The 19,214-nt window shown below is 48.7% G+C and overlaps 1 protein-coding gene across 2 annotated transcripts in view; it reads left to right on the forward strand.

The window, feature by feature from the left end:
- The window catches only part of HSD11B2 (hydroxysteroid 11-beta dehydrogenase 2), an 87,352-nt gene extending 71,617 nt beyond the window's left edge, over positions 1–15,735 (forward strand). For both annotated transcript variants that reach the window (XM_090063226.1, XM_090063225.1), the window contains 4 exons: positions 959–1,171; positions 1,928–2,113; positions 5,051–5,188; positions 14,985–15,735. In XM_090063226.1, the coding sequence (XP_089919352.1) occupies positions 1,006–1,171; positions 1,928–2,113; positions 5,051–5,188; positions 14,985–15,346 (852 nt within the window). In that variant the 5' untranslated portion in view covers positions 959–1,005 and the 3' untranslated portion in view covers positions 15,347–15,735. The remainder of the gene's footprint in view (positions 1–958; positions 1,172–1,927; positions 2,114–5,050; positions 5,189–14,984) is intronic.
- Positions 15,736–19,214: the final 3,479 nt, after the last annotated feature.

Consider the following 19,214-nt stretch of genomic DNA (forward strand, 5'->3'; position numbering starts at 1 on the left):
TCCCTGTCTTCTACTTCCCACAGTCCCTGATTCCTCAGTTTGTGTTCTTGGTTAGTACCCACCCTCTCCCTGTGCCCTGGGCCCATTCCTGGTGCCATTAAATAGTAACTAACTGGATCCACCTTCTTGCAAGAAGCCCTGCTTTTACCTGCAAAGATTGTAAGGAAACAGTGGCCATCGTAGCTGAGGCTGGCCAGTGCTGTCCATTCCATGGCAAGCACTGGGAGGTGGCCACAGTGTTAACTAAGGGCACAAGAATACTGATAACAATTTGGAAAATCATAAACTATTTTGAGACTTGGGGTAACTAGCCAGAGTAGATGACACAGTGTGTCGGAGGGGGAAAGAGGTATTCCTTACAGCAGGCCAGGACCCTTTGGCTTGAGCCTGCCTGGAAGGGCAGCCCAATCATAGCCACTGAAAACCTGCAGTTGCTATCTATTCCCTTGTGCTTCTTTGTTCCTTCTCCTGGAAACCAGCCTGGGCTGGGGGGACAGGGCGTCCCATAACCTGGCAAGGAGAAAAGGGCATAGCATAGAGGGCAGGCCCAGATATTACAGGCCAAATGAGGGAAGCTGCCCCAGGCACTCTTCCCATGCTTCTCCACCTGTCCTTCTGTCCATCTGCAAGCTGCCGGCTTCCAGGAGCCACTGGTTCCTTAAAACCCTCTTCCCTGTTGATTCTCCCCACAGCCATGACCACATTTACTTCTGGGGGAAAAGGGAACATGTCCTGCTGCCCCAATGTGCTGTTCAAGCAGGGAATATCACCAGTGCAGCCTCCCAAAATTCTGCAGTTCTAGCACCATGTGGCTGCGAGGGACACAGCCACTTGTGTGTGGGCTTGAGCCCAGGACACAGATGCTGCAGGCCAGCGATGTAAGCAACAGGCTGCATGTATGATGCCCCAAATTACTTCCTATTTGGTTTTAAGGTACCCCTTTTCCTGGCTTTTACAGGGTGTGATTCTGGCTTTGGAAAAGAGACTGCACGCCACTTGGACTCCATGGGCTTTAAAGTATTTGCCAGTGTGCTTGACTTGGAGAGCTCTGGGGCCAAAGAGCTCCAGCAGAGCTGCTCCCCCAGACTCACACTGCTGGAGATGGACTTGACTAAAACAGAGGATATCCAGAGATCCCTGCAACTCATACGGACCCAGACAAAGAGCACGGGTAAGAAGCCTGGCATGCTCCTCCCGGATACTTGAAGTGCCCATCAGAACGTGAAGGGCCAGGAGTCTCCTGATGTGGGGTGTTCGATCCTTGACAACAGCCTATAGGCAGCAACCCTGCTACAGAAGGGCTCAGTTTCCTCAGGCTGTGCAGAAAGGCCCAAGATCTGCCGCGTCTGCCTCCTGCCTGTCTAGCTGATCTCGGTAGAGGCTTGGCTCTTGCAAGGGCTCTTCATAGCACGTGTTGGATTCCTTAGCTGGGGTGGAATGACTTCGGGGGCATGTCAGGTCCCTCCCTTGTACTGTGGTTGAACTGAACTTTTGTCCCTAACCGTCCTCAGGAGACGGTGTCCAGATTTAGCTGTGGCTCTTCCTTGTGATAGCACTGCCATCACCTCACCCTGCGCCCCCTCGTCTACCACAAGAGCTCTTCTGAGAGAGAATTTCTCCCATGGTTCCTTGTGGTCAGCATCAAACCATAGGCCAGGAAGCAGCAGAGGCCCCACCCACCAAAGTCTGACTAGCAGGGAGGGAAAAATGCACTTAATAATGGAGTGTGGAGACTCTGAGGACTTCCCTAGAGACTGCACACTGGAAACAGGGCAACTTGGCCTCCAGATTGTGGCCAGGCATGTCTCCACCCTGGGTGTGTTTGTGGGGGTGGGGAGAAGGAGGAGACTTTCCAGGCATTAAAATGACAATGTGGCATCAGGGGTCATAGTCCTAATCCCCTTCTTCCCTACGTTGTCCTCTGCAGGGCTCTGGGGCTTGGTGAACAATGCTGGATTCAATGACACCATTGCCGATGCTGAGCTCTCCCCGCTGTGCAAGTTCCGCATCTGCATGGAAGTGAACTTCTTTGGCTCCCTTGAGCTCACCAAAGGCCTCCTGCCCTTGCTCCGCTCTTCCGGTGGGAGGATTGTCACCATCAGCAGCCCAGCAGGTAATAGCCCGATCCCCTCCCTTGAGTAGGGAGGAAGCAGACCTGGATGAACATTTTGTCAGAACCACTGAGCGACAGAAAACCAGTTCAGGGTTGAGCTGTGTTTGTCATGTTGCTTTTAGAAATCTTTAGTTCTGGGACATTCAGATTTGGGCAGAAAAAATGAACTATGGATTTCAGGACAGGATCCTTGTGCTTCGTGCTCAGAGTGAGGTGGCAGGGACTAAGGAGACAGAGCTGGATCCAGCAGGCAATGCAGGAGCTGGAGGGGTAGGTAGGGCTGTCTGGAGGTGTGCACAAGGACTGAAGCCAGGGAGCAAGTAAGAGTTGCTGCTGAAGCTGGCTATGAGCGCTCTCATTTCACTTGGATGTGTGTGTAAGGAGGGCAGGAGGGAGCTGAGGCTGGGGTGTCTGGAGACCCTAACGTACACCTCACCCTCAAGGCTAGGTGAGGAACTATATCTTGAGCATTACCAGCCATAGGCCATGGGTTGGAGAGGAGGGTATCTCATGGCAACAGCACAAACCTCAGAATATGATTGTTTTTATGGAAGCTGGAAACCTTCACATTTTGAGGTGATAGTAGTTTGTGCATAGGAACAGGAGCTAACAAGGCTCAGAGCTACAGCTGCTCAGTGCTCAATGGAGCCCACTGAAGGGCTCCCCAGGCTCATGGGGCATAGGTAGAGACTGCTCCACAGCAGTGGTTTTCAACCTTTTTTGTACCAGGACTCATTTGTCAACATCAGTGTCAAATCCTGACCCAGTGCCCCTCACTTCCAACCCACTGCCCCCTACCTCCAGGTCCCAGCTCCCTAATGTGTGGGGCAGGGGGTGGGTATGTGGGGTGGGGAGGATGTGTGGGGCGTGGGGGCCCCTCACAGGCTGAAACTCTGCCAGCCTGCAAGGGAAAAGTCACGCTTTCTCACATTTTTCTTCTTTAAAGGAGAATCCATTTTTAAAGTTTGTTTGCAACCCTTTAATATATTCTTATGACCCACTTTTGGGTTTTGATCAACGGGTTGAGAAGTGCTGCCCAGGGCACAGAAACCCAGCCTGCCCCACTCTCCTGGCTGCCTGGTCATTGAGAATGGTGGTGAACTTTCTGTAGAGGTCCTTCATCTTTCATACTCGTCTAGTAAATGTCACAATGAGTTGTCTCAATCCCTATCAATATGCATTTTATCTGGCACCATCCCCACAACATATAAGCACTTCCTGGAAACAAACTAGTGTCATGAAGAGCCTGAAAATGGGGCAGGTTTTCTACATGACCAGAAAGCTGCTGAGTATTTGTTGTGCATAGGATTGTAGGGAGATGCTCCCTCTTCCTCCTTTTCCTCTGGGCATATTTATCATTTACAGGCGCTGACTTAGTTTTTGCCGGTGAATGCTTGTAGACATAAAAAACCCCCAAACAAACAGCACTTTAACTTAAGCTTGGCTCATTCCTGCACCGAGCCCTGCACATGCTCAGAAGAGGTAGCACGTTACTTCAACCCAGCTCTTGCACCAACATCTGTAAAGATTGGGTGCTTTGGTGGGACTTTTTTGGTGCTTTTATCTGATTAAATTAGCTTTAGCTAATATGCCAAACCCCTCTGCTGAAGTGCCTAATTTTTTACAAATGCTGCAGAGCTGGGTTGAAGTAATACACTGCTTCATCTGGTAAAGTATGGGGATTTGGGGGGGGACTGGTTTTTTTTAATGTCTGCAAGCAGCTTGCAGCCGTGGCCCATGAATACTGAGTACCCCCTAATTTTTTTTTGGTGGGTGCTTGAGCCTCGGCGCACCCATGGAGTCGGTGCCTGTGCTATCACCACAACCTTGAGAGTGCCTCTGAGGAGTGAATCTCACACACCTGCTTACCCTTCACAGACACCAGACCCAGAAGTGAGCTAGTGAAGCCATCTTGTTTCTGCACTTAGCCACACCAGAGGAGAGAGTGCTTGAGGGCAGTCTGGGACACCCACAGGGCAGCTTCACTCCCTCATTTCCAGGTTTGGCTTATATGGAGTGGGAGTGAATGAGCTGGACCTCCTTTTCTGCAGCTCTGTCAGGCGTACTGTGAAAACAGCCAAGGTGTGCCCTCCCTTTCTGTAGGCATTACTGTCCTTGTGGGAAGACTAAAGGAGTGAGTTGTACATTTCACTGTGAAGGTGTAGGGTCATTGTACTGTCTGGAGTCATTCTCTGCTCCAAAAGGCAGACCCATAGGCCAGGGACGCTCGCCAACAATCGGCAACTACTGCTACAAACGTGACCTAGAAATTTGGCAGTTTCACCATGTCTGTGATATGGGACTGTCCTGAGAGGTTGTGTTTCCCAAGAGGGAGGTGCTGCATTAAATAACTCATGCTGTTGCCATGGAGAGCATTGAGGAAGAAGCCCAGTATCTTGACATTTACTTGCTCCTTTCATCATTGCCAGTGCCTTGATATGAGGAGGACAGTCCTAGAAAACAGGGAACTCGTCAATGAGTCTGGAGTTGGCTGAAGAAGCCAATCTGAGACCCGGGTGTTCAACTGCAGACATGGTAAAAAGTGCCAGGAGGAAGGAGTGGGTCCTCGTAATATTAGGTCCCAGCTCAGTCTCTTGTCTCTCTCATCTATTTGCCCACATAGTGAGGATAGAAACATGCTCTTTCTTCTAGAAAGAGCCTATACAGTATGTGTTCTCATCACTGGGGTCACTTTATATGGAGTTAGGACTGGAATCCAGGCATGTTTGATGTGACAGACTCAAGTTTTTCCTGCTTTGCCTTTTAGAAGGAATGCACTAGGCCTATGTGCTTGGGATGTCTAACTGCTGGACCCTGCCCCCCCATTATATTCCCACACCCCGGCAGGGAACCCAGGAATTCTCATATGCTGTCTGTCCGTGCTGGCTTGCACTCATTTGTGCAATGGCACCATGCTTTCTTTTTCTTCCTTACTAGGTGATATGCCATACCCCTGCTTGGCAGCATATGGTGCTTCAAAAGCTGCCCTCGGCCTCCTCATGGACACTTTCCGGAGTGAGCTTCAGCCCTGGGGCGTAAAAGTGAGCTTGATCCTACCTGGCTACTTCAAAACAGGTAAGTGTCATGAGCTAAGGTTTCCTACCTGAAACCTCAGCTCTCCTGGTGTCTGTGTGTCTCTGGGGGTCATGTTGTATTCAGTAAAGTTGATGTCAAGCCAGATAGTTGTGTGTTTGGTATTCTAATCACAATGGTGCATATCTCAGAGAATACCACATACTTTTTGGCCTCTATATGTTATTCCAAACAGAATAAATAATGTTCTAAGCTGCCAGATGGAGAACTGAAGTCTAATCCCAGCTCCTCCACTGTCTGCTGTAAATATTTTTGTGCATTTCAGTGAAGACCTCATACTTGTACTTAAGAAGAGGACAATGTCATTCCCATTTTCATAGACAGAATAACTCAGAGGTTGCAGCAAATCACTTCAGGCAGCCCTAAGATCTGAACCCAAGTTTCCGTTATTGGAGCAAACTCAAGTTTCATTCTCCTTCCATTTTGAAATCAGTATTTCAGATCTACATATCATATTTTCTCACATATAACACATACTTTTCCCCTCAAAATCAGACCCCTCTCTCCTGATGAGGCGCATGTGTTAGGTGGAAAAGCTGATTTTCTGCCAAGGATAGAAAAGCCAGCTTTGATTCCTGCTCCACAGTGCAGCAGCAGTGGCATTTCTGTTAAGACAGATGAGGGAGTCAGTTGACCTAGTGGCTCATTGTTCTTCATTCCACAGGTGTTAATGATTGCCTCTTCTTTTAAGGGTTTTAATGTTCTACTAATCAAGATAACCTTTCCTCGGACAGTTGAGCTATCTGCTAGTTGCTCTTTGTCTCTTCCCTCCTATTTTAATGCCCTGGAGGCCCTGGCTCTTTTCTAAATAACAGGCACGCCAATAGAGACCAGTCTTCAGCAGTGGCTGGAGTTAGCTGAAGATTAGGGTCTGTCCCTACTCTATGCAGCCATAACTTTGGGGGAAAAAAATCTCTTAGAATTATAGAATTATAGAAAATTAGGGTTGGAAAGGACTTAAGGAGGTCATCTAGTCCAACACCCAAACCAACCCCCCCTTCATTCTGCCTTTCAAAAACAAGGTGCCTATTATAGTCCAGGGTGTGTTGTATGTTGGAAAATATAGTTGTCTACACTCCAGCTTCTTTCCAAATAGGCCACCAGTAGAGCCCTATTATGTCAGTGCTGTTTCACACTTGGTTAAGTATCTGGTAAATTGGAGCTGTTCTTGTTAAGAACGGTGTAGGACACCATGTACTATGGAACAAAGATAGAAATGTGGAACTGAGCACTGAACATAGAAGTGCTCTCTTGTACGAGCAGAGAGGGGGATCCCCCACTGGGAAAACTCCAAGAAGGTCAGAACTTTCCAGCCTACCTCAGTGGGTATTCAGATATATTCCCATCTAATAAATTTTGATGGCCCCAGCAGATGATGAACTGGATAGGTCTTGATTTCAGAGCCTGCTTCCCAGGCAGACTGCATAGAAGTCAAAGCTGCATGGGCTTGGAAGTGCCTGCACCCCAGGAGAAAGACCACTCGGTCAGTATTGAGCTGTGTAGGTGGGGCTATATGCCAGAAGCTTGCCCCGTAGATAGTCAGTCACACCCCTTTTCCAGCCTGCCCCATCCTGGCACACTACTGTGCTGTCAGTGCTGACTGGTAAAGTGGAGAGACCCTTGTGCTGGTTTTATTCTCTGCAGGAACCAAAAAGCCAATTCTCAATCTGGTCCAAGGGCCTTCCCTCACCCTATAAACTGGGCACAAGCAGCAGTTGTTCACAGCCAGCTGCAGAGGCAGACACCTAGGAACAAAGAATGCAAGTCACATGCATGGGAAGAGGAAAGCACTGGTTCCCAGAGGGATTCAGGGGTCACAGTGGGTAGCCAAATGACCATGAATTCCCCATACAGTGCTGTAGCTACAAAAGTATGTGTAATTTTTAGCTGTGTTGGCAGGAATCTAAAGGTGCAGTATGGAGGAGGTGTTTTGGGAGAGTTTTTATGGCTCTTGTGAGAGTGTTAGAGGACACCAAACACACTTCAAAAACAGCTGCTGACAATTTGGACATGGTTGAGAGAAAGCCCACAAAGAATGACTTGTTATCAGTCATGTTCATTCGACCTCTACCAAAGAGCCAACCAAGCGTAGAACCCCATTGTACCAGACACAGACTAGCAATCAGCCCTTGCTTCAAAGACCTGATAGTCTAAACAGACCAGAAGACCCTGGTAAGGAAGTTCTGGAATATACCAGCAGAGAGCAGGGTGTTGTGGCAGAGGATGACGGATTCGATCCATACAGTGTTTAATTAGTAGGTGTTCAGCCACATGGGAAGAAAAAGGGGCAAAGAGAATAGGGCAGGGTGAAGACCATGGGGCAAATGTGGGGTGGAGCAGAGATGAAGTGACTTTGAAGGAATGAGACAGAAAGGATTGGAGCCCAAAGCCCCTTAGCACTGGGCAGAGACATCTGAGTGTCAGGCAGTTCTCATGTCTTGTTTCCGAGACCTCTAATAATTCCTGTCGCTCTCCTCTGGAATCTTTCCAATATCTCCATGTCTGTCTCAAAGTGCAGCATCCAAAACTGTACACAGTACTCCTGGTATACTGAATTGAGTAGAAGAATCACTTCCCTAAATATGAGCTGATTTGCATATTTCATTCCTGTTAATGCAACTCAGTAAATGACTGGGGGCAGAGGCAGTTGTACCTGTATTATGCTGTAGAGTGTAGACTCATTTTCAGCTCACAGTCTACTATAACTCCCAGGTTCTTTTCTGCAGTAGTGCAGCCTAGCTGCTCATTCCTCAGTTTGTATTTGTGCCTTGGATTGTTCCTTCTAAGTGCAGTACTTCGGTCTTGTCTTTACTTGTCCTGTACTTAATCCTGTCCTCTACAGTGTCTGCTCTGTGACCCAGGTTGGTGTCAACAGCATCTTTACTAAGTCTAGACTTAATTCTATCCTTCGAGTCATTACAGAAGAAACTGACCCATACTGGACCCAGGACAGGCCCTTGGGGAACCCCTCTTGACACCTTCCAGTTGGGGATTCAACCACAGGTGACTACTCTTTGAACATGATTATCCAACCAGTTATGCACCCACCTGATAGAAATTCCATCAGACCTTATCTCCTTAGGTAACATATGAGAATGTCACAGTGTCAAAAGCCTTACTAAATTTGACATATTCATCTGCTGCGCCTCCTGCATCCACAAGGCCCATCACCTCATCCTAGGAGATCAGGGAGATTTGTTAACTCCTGCTCCCCCTCCCCTCCCTCTCCACTGGGGTAGAGTAGTGGTCCTGTTGATGAGGACAGAGGTTGGATGGATCACTGCAGAGTGACTTGGGGTGAAGGCAGGAGGCTAAACATTAATATTGTAGACATGGGCGACTGGTGCCTCCTGAGTCAGGGGGCACTTGCCCCCCCCCCCCCAGCAGCCAGGCAGTGACCGGGGAGGTCTACCCCTGTGACGGATCGTGCTGATGTGGAAGTACCAGCCGCTGGCACAGTGGGCTGCAGAGGAACCCCTTGGTCTGTGCGATCGGCCGTGGGGGGGGGGAGGGCCGCCAGGTGCTCTCAGGAGGGGCACCAGCACTCTCCCCTTCCCCCCTGCCCATTGCCTAAGCAGGGAGCTCTGGGTGTCAGGGAGTGTACCAGCGCTACTGATTGTAGAGCTAACTTTGGTGGTAAATTCTTCCCAAGCCCTGCTTGCTTGTCTGTTTAGAGGGTGAGCTCTGTGATTATTGCCAGGGAGTGCAACTTGCTCTGGCAAGTTGAGCTGTCTTGATTTATAGTAACTGAGATCGCATGATTCAATCCCTGGAAACAACATGGCCTCCCCTCAACAGTGGCAAATTTACCTGTGGATGAGTCCAGGGCAATTCTCATATTCTTGCAATTGCCCACCTTTCAGCAATCAGCCTGCCAGCTTCTAGCCTACAGCTTGCTTGTTTGTGCATAGCTGCCACACTGGGAGTAGCCCTCAACTTAAGCCTTGAGCTTTGTCTCCTGTCCACATCTAGCACCCAGGGCCTGTGTCTTACATGGGGCATTCAGCGAATTTCTGGCCGCCGGACAAATGGTGCTTTTGCTTTGCAATATCATGTTAATTTGCTCCCCACTATCCCCTGAAGTTAGCTTCCAAGGCCTGGCCTTGGTGAGTGTCTGGGCTTGGGATTGTTTTGCCTTTAACTATGTACTTGCCAGCAGCATCTTGTTTTACTAGCTGCCCCATGTTCCGAGTCTTTGCTGTGTTATTATTCCCCTCACTGATGTTAGCAGCTCCTGCCAATTTATGTTACTAGAGCACTGCTTATTCCTTCCATCCCACTATGATGCCTTTAGTTAGGGACACCAATAGGTAGAAATATAAAGACTTACACGTCAGAGTTAGATCAAAGATGGCATATGAGAAAGGGAGGGGCCAGAGGAGGAGATGAGTCCCTTGGGGCATATATATGTAACCCGTGCCGGCATGCTAGGCTGAGTGATGTGCCGGATTTCGGATCCTCAGAGTGCCAGTAGACCTGGGAACCCCCTCAGGCAGGTTTACTGACTGAGGTGTTCCATGAAGGGGAGTGTGCCTCACCCTCACTGCCCAAAAATTTACTTCAAACCCAATAAACACATTCGTTTATTATGTGCAACTATATGCAGAAAAGAAATGATCAATCAAGAGAAGAAACGTGTATATATATATGCACATACACACACACATATAATATCAATAGTTAATAACAAAACCAACAATTTGGATAGGATTTACAATTGCAACAATAGATGAATAATTCCACCACACTGGGTGGTTCCACTTGCATCAAACCACCTCAGTGATTATATTCACCCAGTTCTGACCCTTTAAAACAGTTTCCCAACATAACCCCCAAGGGATGACGAGGTCAAACGGTTATAAACTCCTGCAAGACCATTTCAGGCTGGACATAAGGAAGAATTTCTGTACTGTCCGAGCCCCCAAGGTCTGGAACAGTCTGCCAGCGGAGGTGGTTCAAGCACCTACATTGAACACCTTCAGGAGTAAATTAGATGCTTCTGTTGCTGGGATCCTATGACCCCAGCTGACTTCCTGCCCTTCGGGTGGGGGGCTGGACTCGATGATCTTCTGAGTTCCCTTCCACCCCTAATGTCTATGAAATCTGTGAAACCCATATTGATTTCCCTCTGGTCACAATCCCCTTCCCATAACAATAAATGGCAACACAGGTATAATTATGATCCACCACTAGGTGGCAGAGGCTAGGCTTCTGGTGCTCCAGGGAAAGTGGGCTCTGGTCTTTCTTGGTAACTCAGCAAAAACAAGTCTCCAATCAGCAGCTGCAGGCTTCTTTTCTTTAGTTTCCTTCGGAAACAATACACCTCTTGGAAACACTAGGAGTCAAGTGTCCCCTCACAGATCCATGCAGTTTTGGGATTCTCACAACCGGCTCTCTCTCTGGGCTGTCTCACCCCCCCCAGCACCTCCACATGCAGACAGGAGATTCCCTCTGCAGGTCTCTGTTCCTGCAGCACCAGCCTTTCCAGCCCAAACAGAGGACTTCCCTCTGCAGGTCCCTGACTAGGCAGTTTCTCCCAGCTCCCAGCTAGCTTACTAGCCCCTCCCCACTCTTTCTCTGGGTACCTGTGTCCCTGCTTGCACAGCTCTGACCTGGGTGGGCAATCAACTTCTCCTGGGATGATTCAGGCTCTCCTCTACCCTGAAGTCTGCTCCCAGCAAGTCTCAGCTCTATTCCTTATGACGGAAGAGGGGGTGGGGGTTAATCTGCCCTCCTCTCCAGGCTACTGTTGCTCTCCTCTGGCTTTTCCCTAGCTGCTTTTCTCTCCCTCGGTATTTATGGCTCCATAGTACCCAGTCAGAGCCTGGGGTTTGCAGGGAGGGGGGCAGTGTCTGGTCACAGTTCAAGTAAAAAGCATGCATTGTGCACAGTGTACCCTCCGTTTGAAAAAGCTATTGCACCCTTTGCACTTTTCTGAACTCCACTCCATGTGTGCGCTTGCCTGAGTGGGGATGGGGAGTGGTTGGACCCAGGTTTTTGGGTTGCCAGGGCCTGGGGGAAGGCATAATGCAAGGGCATGGTTGAGCAGGGAGTGAGGACACAGCTGGTTGTTAGAAAGACAGCTGTTATTAAACAAGCAGAGCAAAGCAGGTCATTGATAAAACATGCCAACAAAAGAGGAAAAAGGGGGCAGGGCAGTTCTGTGCATCAAGGTGGCCAGTTGCAGCAGTGGGGGTAGGAGGGTGAGGAGTGATGCAGTGTGGGATTCCTAAAGGACCAATCAAACGTGTCATGGAAGGCTTGGTGTCCAGTGAGCCACATCTAAATATTACTTGATTTTCCAGATACACTTTTGAATCATTCCAGGCAAGCTTAAACCAGTTTAACAGGCTTGTACATCTGCCTGCTTCAGGTTCAAACTGCATTTAAACTGGTCTAAATGTCATGTATGTTCATGCCTTCAGGTTTTATGTGCCACCAGCTGGGTGGGTTATGTTATAATTTACTCAATATGGCTGGAGTAAGAATGAATAAAGGCCCTACACTGCTGGAACAAGATCCATGTTTACTAGGGGCATTATGCAGACAGGGATTTTTGGGTGAATTTGATATCTTTTATTAGACCACCTTAAAGAGTTGGAAATTTTTTTTTAGCAAACTTTAGGGTTTAAAAACCCTTCTTCGTCAGGCTGAGGAAGCCTCTCCAGTTGGTCAGGTTTCCTCAGCCTGATGAAGGGTTTTTAAACCTGAAAGTTTGCTAAAAAATGTTTTTTTCAACTGTTTAAGTTGGTCTAATAAAAGATATCAGATTCACTGAAAGAACCTGGTCTGCCTATGCCCTTAGACCAACACGGCTACAACCTACACCACTAGGGGCATTATTACATTTGTGCTGAATTATCTTGGTAATTATCCGTGGAAAGCTTCACGCAGGATCTTTCGTCCCTTCCAAGGAAAAGAGAAATGATTCAGGTGCCTCCTTGCTGTGCAGTTTCCTTGTGCTCCCTTTTCATCTGCATCATTCGCCTATGCTGAATGATACACTTGGTTTAGTATCTCTCCCTATGTTCCACTGGTTATAATTCATCTCATTTGTTTCTTAAATGAGCTTCGGCTTCTTTGATGTCCGGTCAACTGCAGATCCAACCAGCTCCTCTGATATAGATGTCAGTTGCCTTTCTCCCATATTGCTGCTGTAGCTGCAAGTACAATTTTTTCTTCCCTGGCGCAGTTCAGCATCTGCTTTCTCTGTGATTTCCGCTGAGATTTTTATCCTGTAGGAGCAAATTCTGTGGGCAAGTCCCATCCCAGGGGCTGTATGTAACTGTACCTACTCTCTCTGTGCTGACTCTCTAATTCTGCTGAGCACCCTGGGGTTACATGAGAACCCCTCTTCCTCAACCCCCCACCCCATGGCTTTGGCCCACACAAAATCCTCATGCTCCAGATGCAGGGGGATGGGGGTGGTGGGGAGAGCATTTGTGCTGTGACTCTGGCCACATTGAGTTAAATTCTGAGTACATCATTGCTGGAAATGCATAAACCCATTGGAAGGCATTCAGAGAACTGGAAAAAAAGGTGAACCAGGAGGTGACTAGATTGGCCACATGCCAAAGCAGTGGAGGTTGGGGGAAGGAGGGGTGTGATTTTATGGGGCAAAGACCTTTAGAAGGCCATAAAAGTGGCTGGTGAAAATTATTCCCTAAGGCTTCTGTAACTGAGGGCTGCATGAGTTTTCTTTTAAGAAAATTAACACTACACAGAGTCAGTGGAGCTCTGACTGATTGATTGTGAAGGTGATTAAACAATAGGACCCTGAATATAATTATTAGTAAGGAACCATCATACACTGGGGTTGACTTTGGTGAGATTTGCTAGGATCTGTTCTTGGCTCAATGCTATTTCATATTTTGATGAAAAGACCTGAAAGAAAATCCTTTCTTGGAAAGTCTGCAGACAGCATCTCTGGATAGGGTAGTAAATCACAGGTTAACTTCTAGGGATATTTGGGAAACTGTTTTCAAAAACTGTTCAAACATGTTGTAAAACAGTCAACTAGAAGGTCATAACTGTAGGAGCAATGAGTGCTTATCCCCCCCCAACACAATGTCCTTATATCCTGAATAGTGGTGACTTTGAAAAGGACATAGCCATCATGGTGACAACCCAACACAGCCTGTGCATGCACTATGGTGTTGGTCTAAGATGATGAATACAGTCCTTTGCCATAGTCCAAGATCTTGTAGTGGGATCTAGTGCTGTGGTTTCTGGGCTTGGCATTAGTAAAGTAATTACTGGAATACAGTGTCCAATTCTTACCTCTGCAGTTCAGAATGGATGATTAAAGTTGTAGTTCTTACCTAAGCCCATTACAAGGATGGGTTATGGCCTTAAAAACCTGCCATACAGAGCTGGTAAATAATTTCCAAGCGAAACATATTTTCATTGGGAAACGCCAGCTTGTCGGAATCTAGACGTTCCGGGGAACCGTGTCAGTTTCAACAAAACCATTTTTTTCAAATCAGCTTTTCATTGTGAAATGTTCATTTTTTACATGTTAAATTTTTCAAAAGTCAAACTTGGAATGAAACGGTGTTAGCCAAGCAAAACATTTTGCCTGAGAGCAAATGAAAGATTTTAAAATTCCATTTTGGTGGAAATTTCACTTTTCTGTTGTTCTTATTTCAATTTTTAAATAAAATTAAATGTCAGATCATGGAATTGCCCCCAAATGGAAGGTCCAGTTCCCACACAGCTCTGCTGCTGTAGATACTTGGGGGGTGGGGGAGGCAGTGTTTGAGTGAAACGCTACCTGCTTGCAGTTTGGAAGAAGCAGCCTTTAAAGGCAGATTGTTCTAAAATTATGCATTATGAGGCTCCCTGCCCCTTCTTTGGTGCTGGCATTATTGGCACGTGGTGGACTTCAGGCCCGGTCCAGGTTGGCTACCTCATGTTCATGCTCAGCACCATGGTGGCCTGCACTTGTACTCAAGAGCTGGCTCCCACTAGCCAACCTGTACTATGTTGACACATGAGGGAGAGGTAACTCCTGTCTTTGCAGCTGTACTGCTCAAATGTGCTGGATCCCCTAAATTTGGCTGCCCTTGAGCAGCTTTGAGCAATGATGCCTTCCCATGGGAACTGTGAGGCTTGGACTGGGTGTCCTGCTCTCTGTGCCCACAAAAATTCTTGGCATCCTCCTCCATGACTGTCTGCAACACTAGCCAGGCTTGCTACTCTGCAGAGCTCCTTTCCTTGAAAGAATTGTACAATGGCTGTAGCATTAGCCCCCAAGCCTAGTCACCCCTGCCTTTGAATGCTAGCCACTTATTTCAGGCTTTTCCAGGGATGCTGAAGCAAAGCCACCTGCATGGGCCAGGGCAGGAAGACATCGCTTTGGAACTGCCCTATCTCTGTGGAGATTAGGACAATGCCTGCAGCCGGCTAATCTGCATTCAAAGTGTAAAGGAAAACCATAGCCCCTGTTCCAAAATACTGTACAGGTCCTTCCTCCCAGCTCTGTATAACACAGCACAAGAAGTACCCTACTAGACTGAGTTTGCTAGGCCTGAGGGCCAGGTCATCACTTGCCAGGAGGAGATGGAGTCTCTAGTCCATGGGGGGTGGGAGAAGGGGTTCCTCAAAGATACTTCAGCATTCAGCCTCAGCAAGGAATCCAGGAGCACCCCCTTCCTGGTAGCCATTGCGGGGAGGATGTAAAGATGCCCTGCACAGCCTGCATATCCTTGCCTTTGTGGCCCAGGTAGGGCAGTTGAGTGAAGGAGATTCTGGACTAAAAGTGTCTGGTTCTTTATAGGTATGACTTGTGACCCTCAATTCTGGCACCTCAAGAAGCAGCAGCTCCTGGCCAGCCTGCCCCCTGAGCTGCTACAGGCCTACGGAGAGGAGTATATTGAGGAAATCAACAGGCAGTTTGTTAAATTCATGAAGGTGGCTGTGGAGGATTTGAGCACCGTGGTGACCAGCATCACAGATGCCCTTATCTCAGCCAACCCGGCAACGCGGTATTACCCAGGGCAGGGGCTTGGGTTCATGTATTTTATGCACCACTATCTGCCTTACTGTATCCGTGACTTCTTCCTCAAAGGTTTCTTCATAAACCATAAACTGCCCAGAGCACTGGAGCCAAAACCACAGAACAATGCCAAGAAAGAATGACCTTCACCCACAGGTTGGGGGAGGTGGTTTAAGCCATCTTAGGGAATAGACAGAGAGTCAGGAAATTTTCTCACTTTATTTTCCTAGGCACCAAATTTGCTAGAGGAGCATGAGAGGAAGTGCATGCATGAGTGAGTGTGTATGTGTGTACAAGTATGTCAGAACAGCCTCTCATGTTGCTTGTGTGTGTTATGTAGAGCCAATCAGCACCAGTTGTAAACCAAATTGCTTTCTCCGAATCAAATGGACAAAGATATATTTTCTACTGTGTAAGAATCAGAGTGCCCTGGAGACCTTGTTTTGTATTTTTCTAATTGTGTGCATGTGTTTGTATGTGTGTCTCATGAAAAGGCCACTATCGGTATTTGGATCATATGATTTTTCCTGCCCCTCGCAATGTAATGTACCTCAATAATTTTTCTCAGCTAAGTGAAATTTTCCTTTGCTGTTACTGGGTCTATAAGCATTAATATCTATTGTCTCTTGACTGGCTCAAGAGCTTTAGCCTTTATCTGCTAATATTCAAAACCTGGGGCATGCCACTTGTTACACTGCGCTCCAGGACCCAAGGGGCCCTGACTGTGGTATTCCATGTCTTCATGAATTTTGGCTGGGACTTCAGTGGCTAAGTCTAGATTACATGGTCTGCAGGTCTCTCCACACGATGAATGATGTGATTGTCACTTTTTAAATAAATTGGATATTTGTATTTACATTAACCCCTCCACGTCTTTCTCTTCTGGTGGGAAATAATGGCATCTGTGCAAGACAGTTGGAGACTGTAGGCATCAGAAACAGAAAGGACCACCTAGCAGGGCAGGTCCCTACAACGTTTCCCAACCGGTGTGCCATGCTGCAGACAGAGACAGGCGGGAAGTATGGCTTCAGCCAGGCAGGGGTGGCTCCAGCCCTAAATGCTGGCTGGCTGGCTGCATGCTGTGCCATGCCCTCCTGCCCTGCAGTCAGACATAGTTGCTTCTGGAGTTTGGCACACAGACGTGACAGGCCGCCTCCTGTTATTTCTGCCAGCTGCATCTTTGGTTGTCTATGCATGTGCTTGGCCAGCATGTGTATAGGCAACCTTTGTTCCCACTCTGGTCCTCCTCTCAGGTATTAAGCTTGCTGTTACAATTCTGCCCCTCAGATCACATCCCCAGGCTACGGTCCAAGTGTTTCAGTCACAGTCACTCAGCAGGCTTGACTGTCCGTGGTACCTGTAGGCATAGTGGTGGAAGGCCAGGGCTAACGAGGCTTAGCCCCCCCAAACTAATTTTGCAGCAGCGGCAACGGCAGTAGCACCATGCAGCCAGGCCAGCACCTGATGCGCTCTGCTCTGTGAGGCTCCGCTACTCCAGCACCGCCGTCATGCCCCGCTGCTGCAGCCCTGCACCCAGTGCCTCTGTCACATACTACTCCAGCCCCTGCAAATAATATTTTCTCCCACCACCTATGCCTGTAGGTCTTCCTTTTTGGCAGCTTGTGACCAATGATCAATACAGTGACTGGATGAGCTTCTTAATGTTAAGACAAGGAATAAGAAAAGGGTGATGACTCAGCAAACTGTCTATATGCCTCTCTCCCACACCTGAAGCTTCCAGGGCAATACTAAGACTCAGGCCAGGCCTAATTTCATCAGCATGCCAAGCACGTTGGAGTCTGTCCTATGCTCCTTATGAACCTATTCCCAAGATCTGCTACCCCACTCCACAACCCTGCCCAGCCCTTGCCTTCTTGTCTCATGTTCCTCTTTTGAACCATTTGATCCAAGTCTTAGCAAAACAGCTGTGCAACTTCAGTTGGAGTTTGGCCTTACCATCATTGTAGCAATTAACTGAGCTCTCAGCTCTTCAGCTCCTGATCTGTTTCCAGTTGTTTAGCTGGTTTCATTGTGCTGCCTTCCTCCTACTTCCTGCCACCCTGCTATTAAAACTAAATCATTGCATACATGGGGATAAACAGCCCAGCAACACAGCATAGCTGCACAGTAACAGTTCCAGCAGCCAGGTCAAGTGCAGCATTCATAAATTAATACAGATCAGTGCCAGATCCTTCACACACCTCCAGAGATGTGGCAGCCTGGATCTGATGCTTGAAGGGAGACAGAAAGCACCAGCACCAGCCCAGTGTGCCAGCACAATCCTTCACCTACTTCTGAACACAAGAGAAACATGAAGTGCTGCAGACAAGCTTGGCCAATTCTGTATTTACAGACTAACCTGCAGCATGGCAAATGGGAATGCAGATCACCAGCTGGCACCTGGCAAGGGACACAGTCATGCTCAGTCTGTGCCCGGTCAACTCCATGCACCAGGGCTGACTCTCAGTGTTGAGAGTGCCAGAAGACACACACACAGGTTCATTGGGTGTGAGCTAGGGCAAGCGTGGGCAAAATATGGCCCATGGCCAGATTTGGCCCACCAGCTTATAGGATCCAGCCCACAGGCTGGCATCCAGCAATTAATTGTAGCTGGCCCCACTGGCGGCTGTCCCTGCTGTGCTCCTCATAGGGCGGAGTCCCCCCTACTCCTACCTGGGGCAGCATGTGCTGTGTTTCCAGCCTCCCCCACCAGAGGGCACCAGCCCTGGCCAGCAGGCACAGCTTCTGCTGCTGTTGCTGAGGCTACCTAGGGAACTGCTGGGCTGCCCCAGACACCAGCGACTCCTCCTGCCCCTGCTACAGCAGGTAGGGAGTAGAGGGGAGCAGGGCTCTGTCTGCAGCTCACTCTGGTCCTGCTTGTGCATGGCTGGGCTGGGAAGCATGTGGATGGAGGGGGGCAGAGGGGTGAAGGAGCTTAGCTTCTCATAAAGCCCTGCTGGGCAGGCGTGGGACAAGCATGTGGGGCAGGAGCAGCAGCAGCAAGAGCCATCACGAGCTTAGTGCAGCACCAGTAGGCAGGTGGGACAGAGACCAAGGGTGCCAGGCTTAGCTCCTTGCCCACTCTCCTCTCTCCTAGGGGCTTCTCTCTCTACCTGCCAACAGCAGCTGTTTTCCTGCCCTTTGCAGCATGCTGCGAGCCAGGCAGGCATCCTGTGGAGGGGCTGGGCTCAAGCAGGCGGGATAGTGGGGGTGGAGGCAATACCCAACCCACCTGAACCTCATTTACACCCCACACATGCACTCACACCCCCTCACACACCTCACCATCCCCACACACCCCACTCCCCACACACACCCGACACATCCACACCTACATCCACACCCCCTCACACACTCCACCCCACCACCATACCCACACACATATTCAACACTGTTCCATACATCCCACACTCCCCATCCAACAGTCCCACACCCCCACACTGCAACCACACTCACACCTCAAAACCCCCCAACCACATACTCCTCCAACCACATACACCCGCTACCCCATCACACATCATATACAAGCAACACTCCACCCAGCCTCTGGAGTACTTCCAGGGCAAGGGAGAGGCTTCCAGTGGCAAAGGTCAGGGACTAGGGGGTGGGACTTCCAGTTACAAGCTGGCGATCAGAGGGCATGGCACCTCTCAAAGGGCAGGGCTACAACCTTGGCACCTCACCAAAACTCATTAAGTGGCCCTCCAGCCAAATTAATTGCCTACCCCTGAGCTAGGGTGACTGGGAAAGTATGAAGTCCAGGAAGCTGCCTACTCCTGCTTTTCCACCCCTCTGCAGGCAGTCAATGGTCCATTAATGACCCATTATTCTGTGTTAACAATCACCTGTGAAGTAACAATTAGTGTTAACCAGACTTCCTGTTTCACAGCTGCTGCTACTGCCTCTGAACCTGGGGGGTGCATTTTGATTTTCACCAGCTGACTAGGAGCAGCCTCTAAAATCTGGGACTGTCCCAGCCAATCTGGGTCATGTGGTCACTTTAGTTCGAGC

Source organism: Crocodylus siamensis, chromosome 9 (assembly GCF_052110815.1).
Source record: "Crocodylus siamensis isolate JL-2025a chromosome 9, ASM5211081v1, whole genome shotgun sequence".
Classification (NCBI taxonomy): Eukaryota; Metazoa; Chordata; order Crocodylia; family Crocodylidae; genus Crocodylus; species Crocodylus siamensis.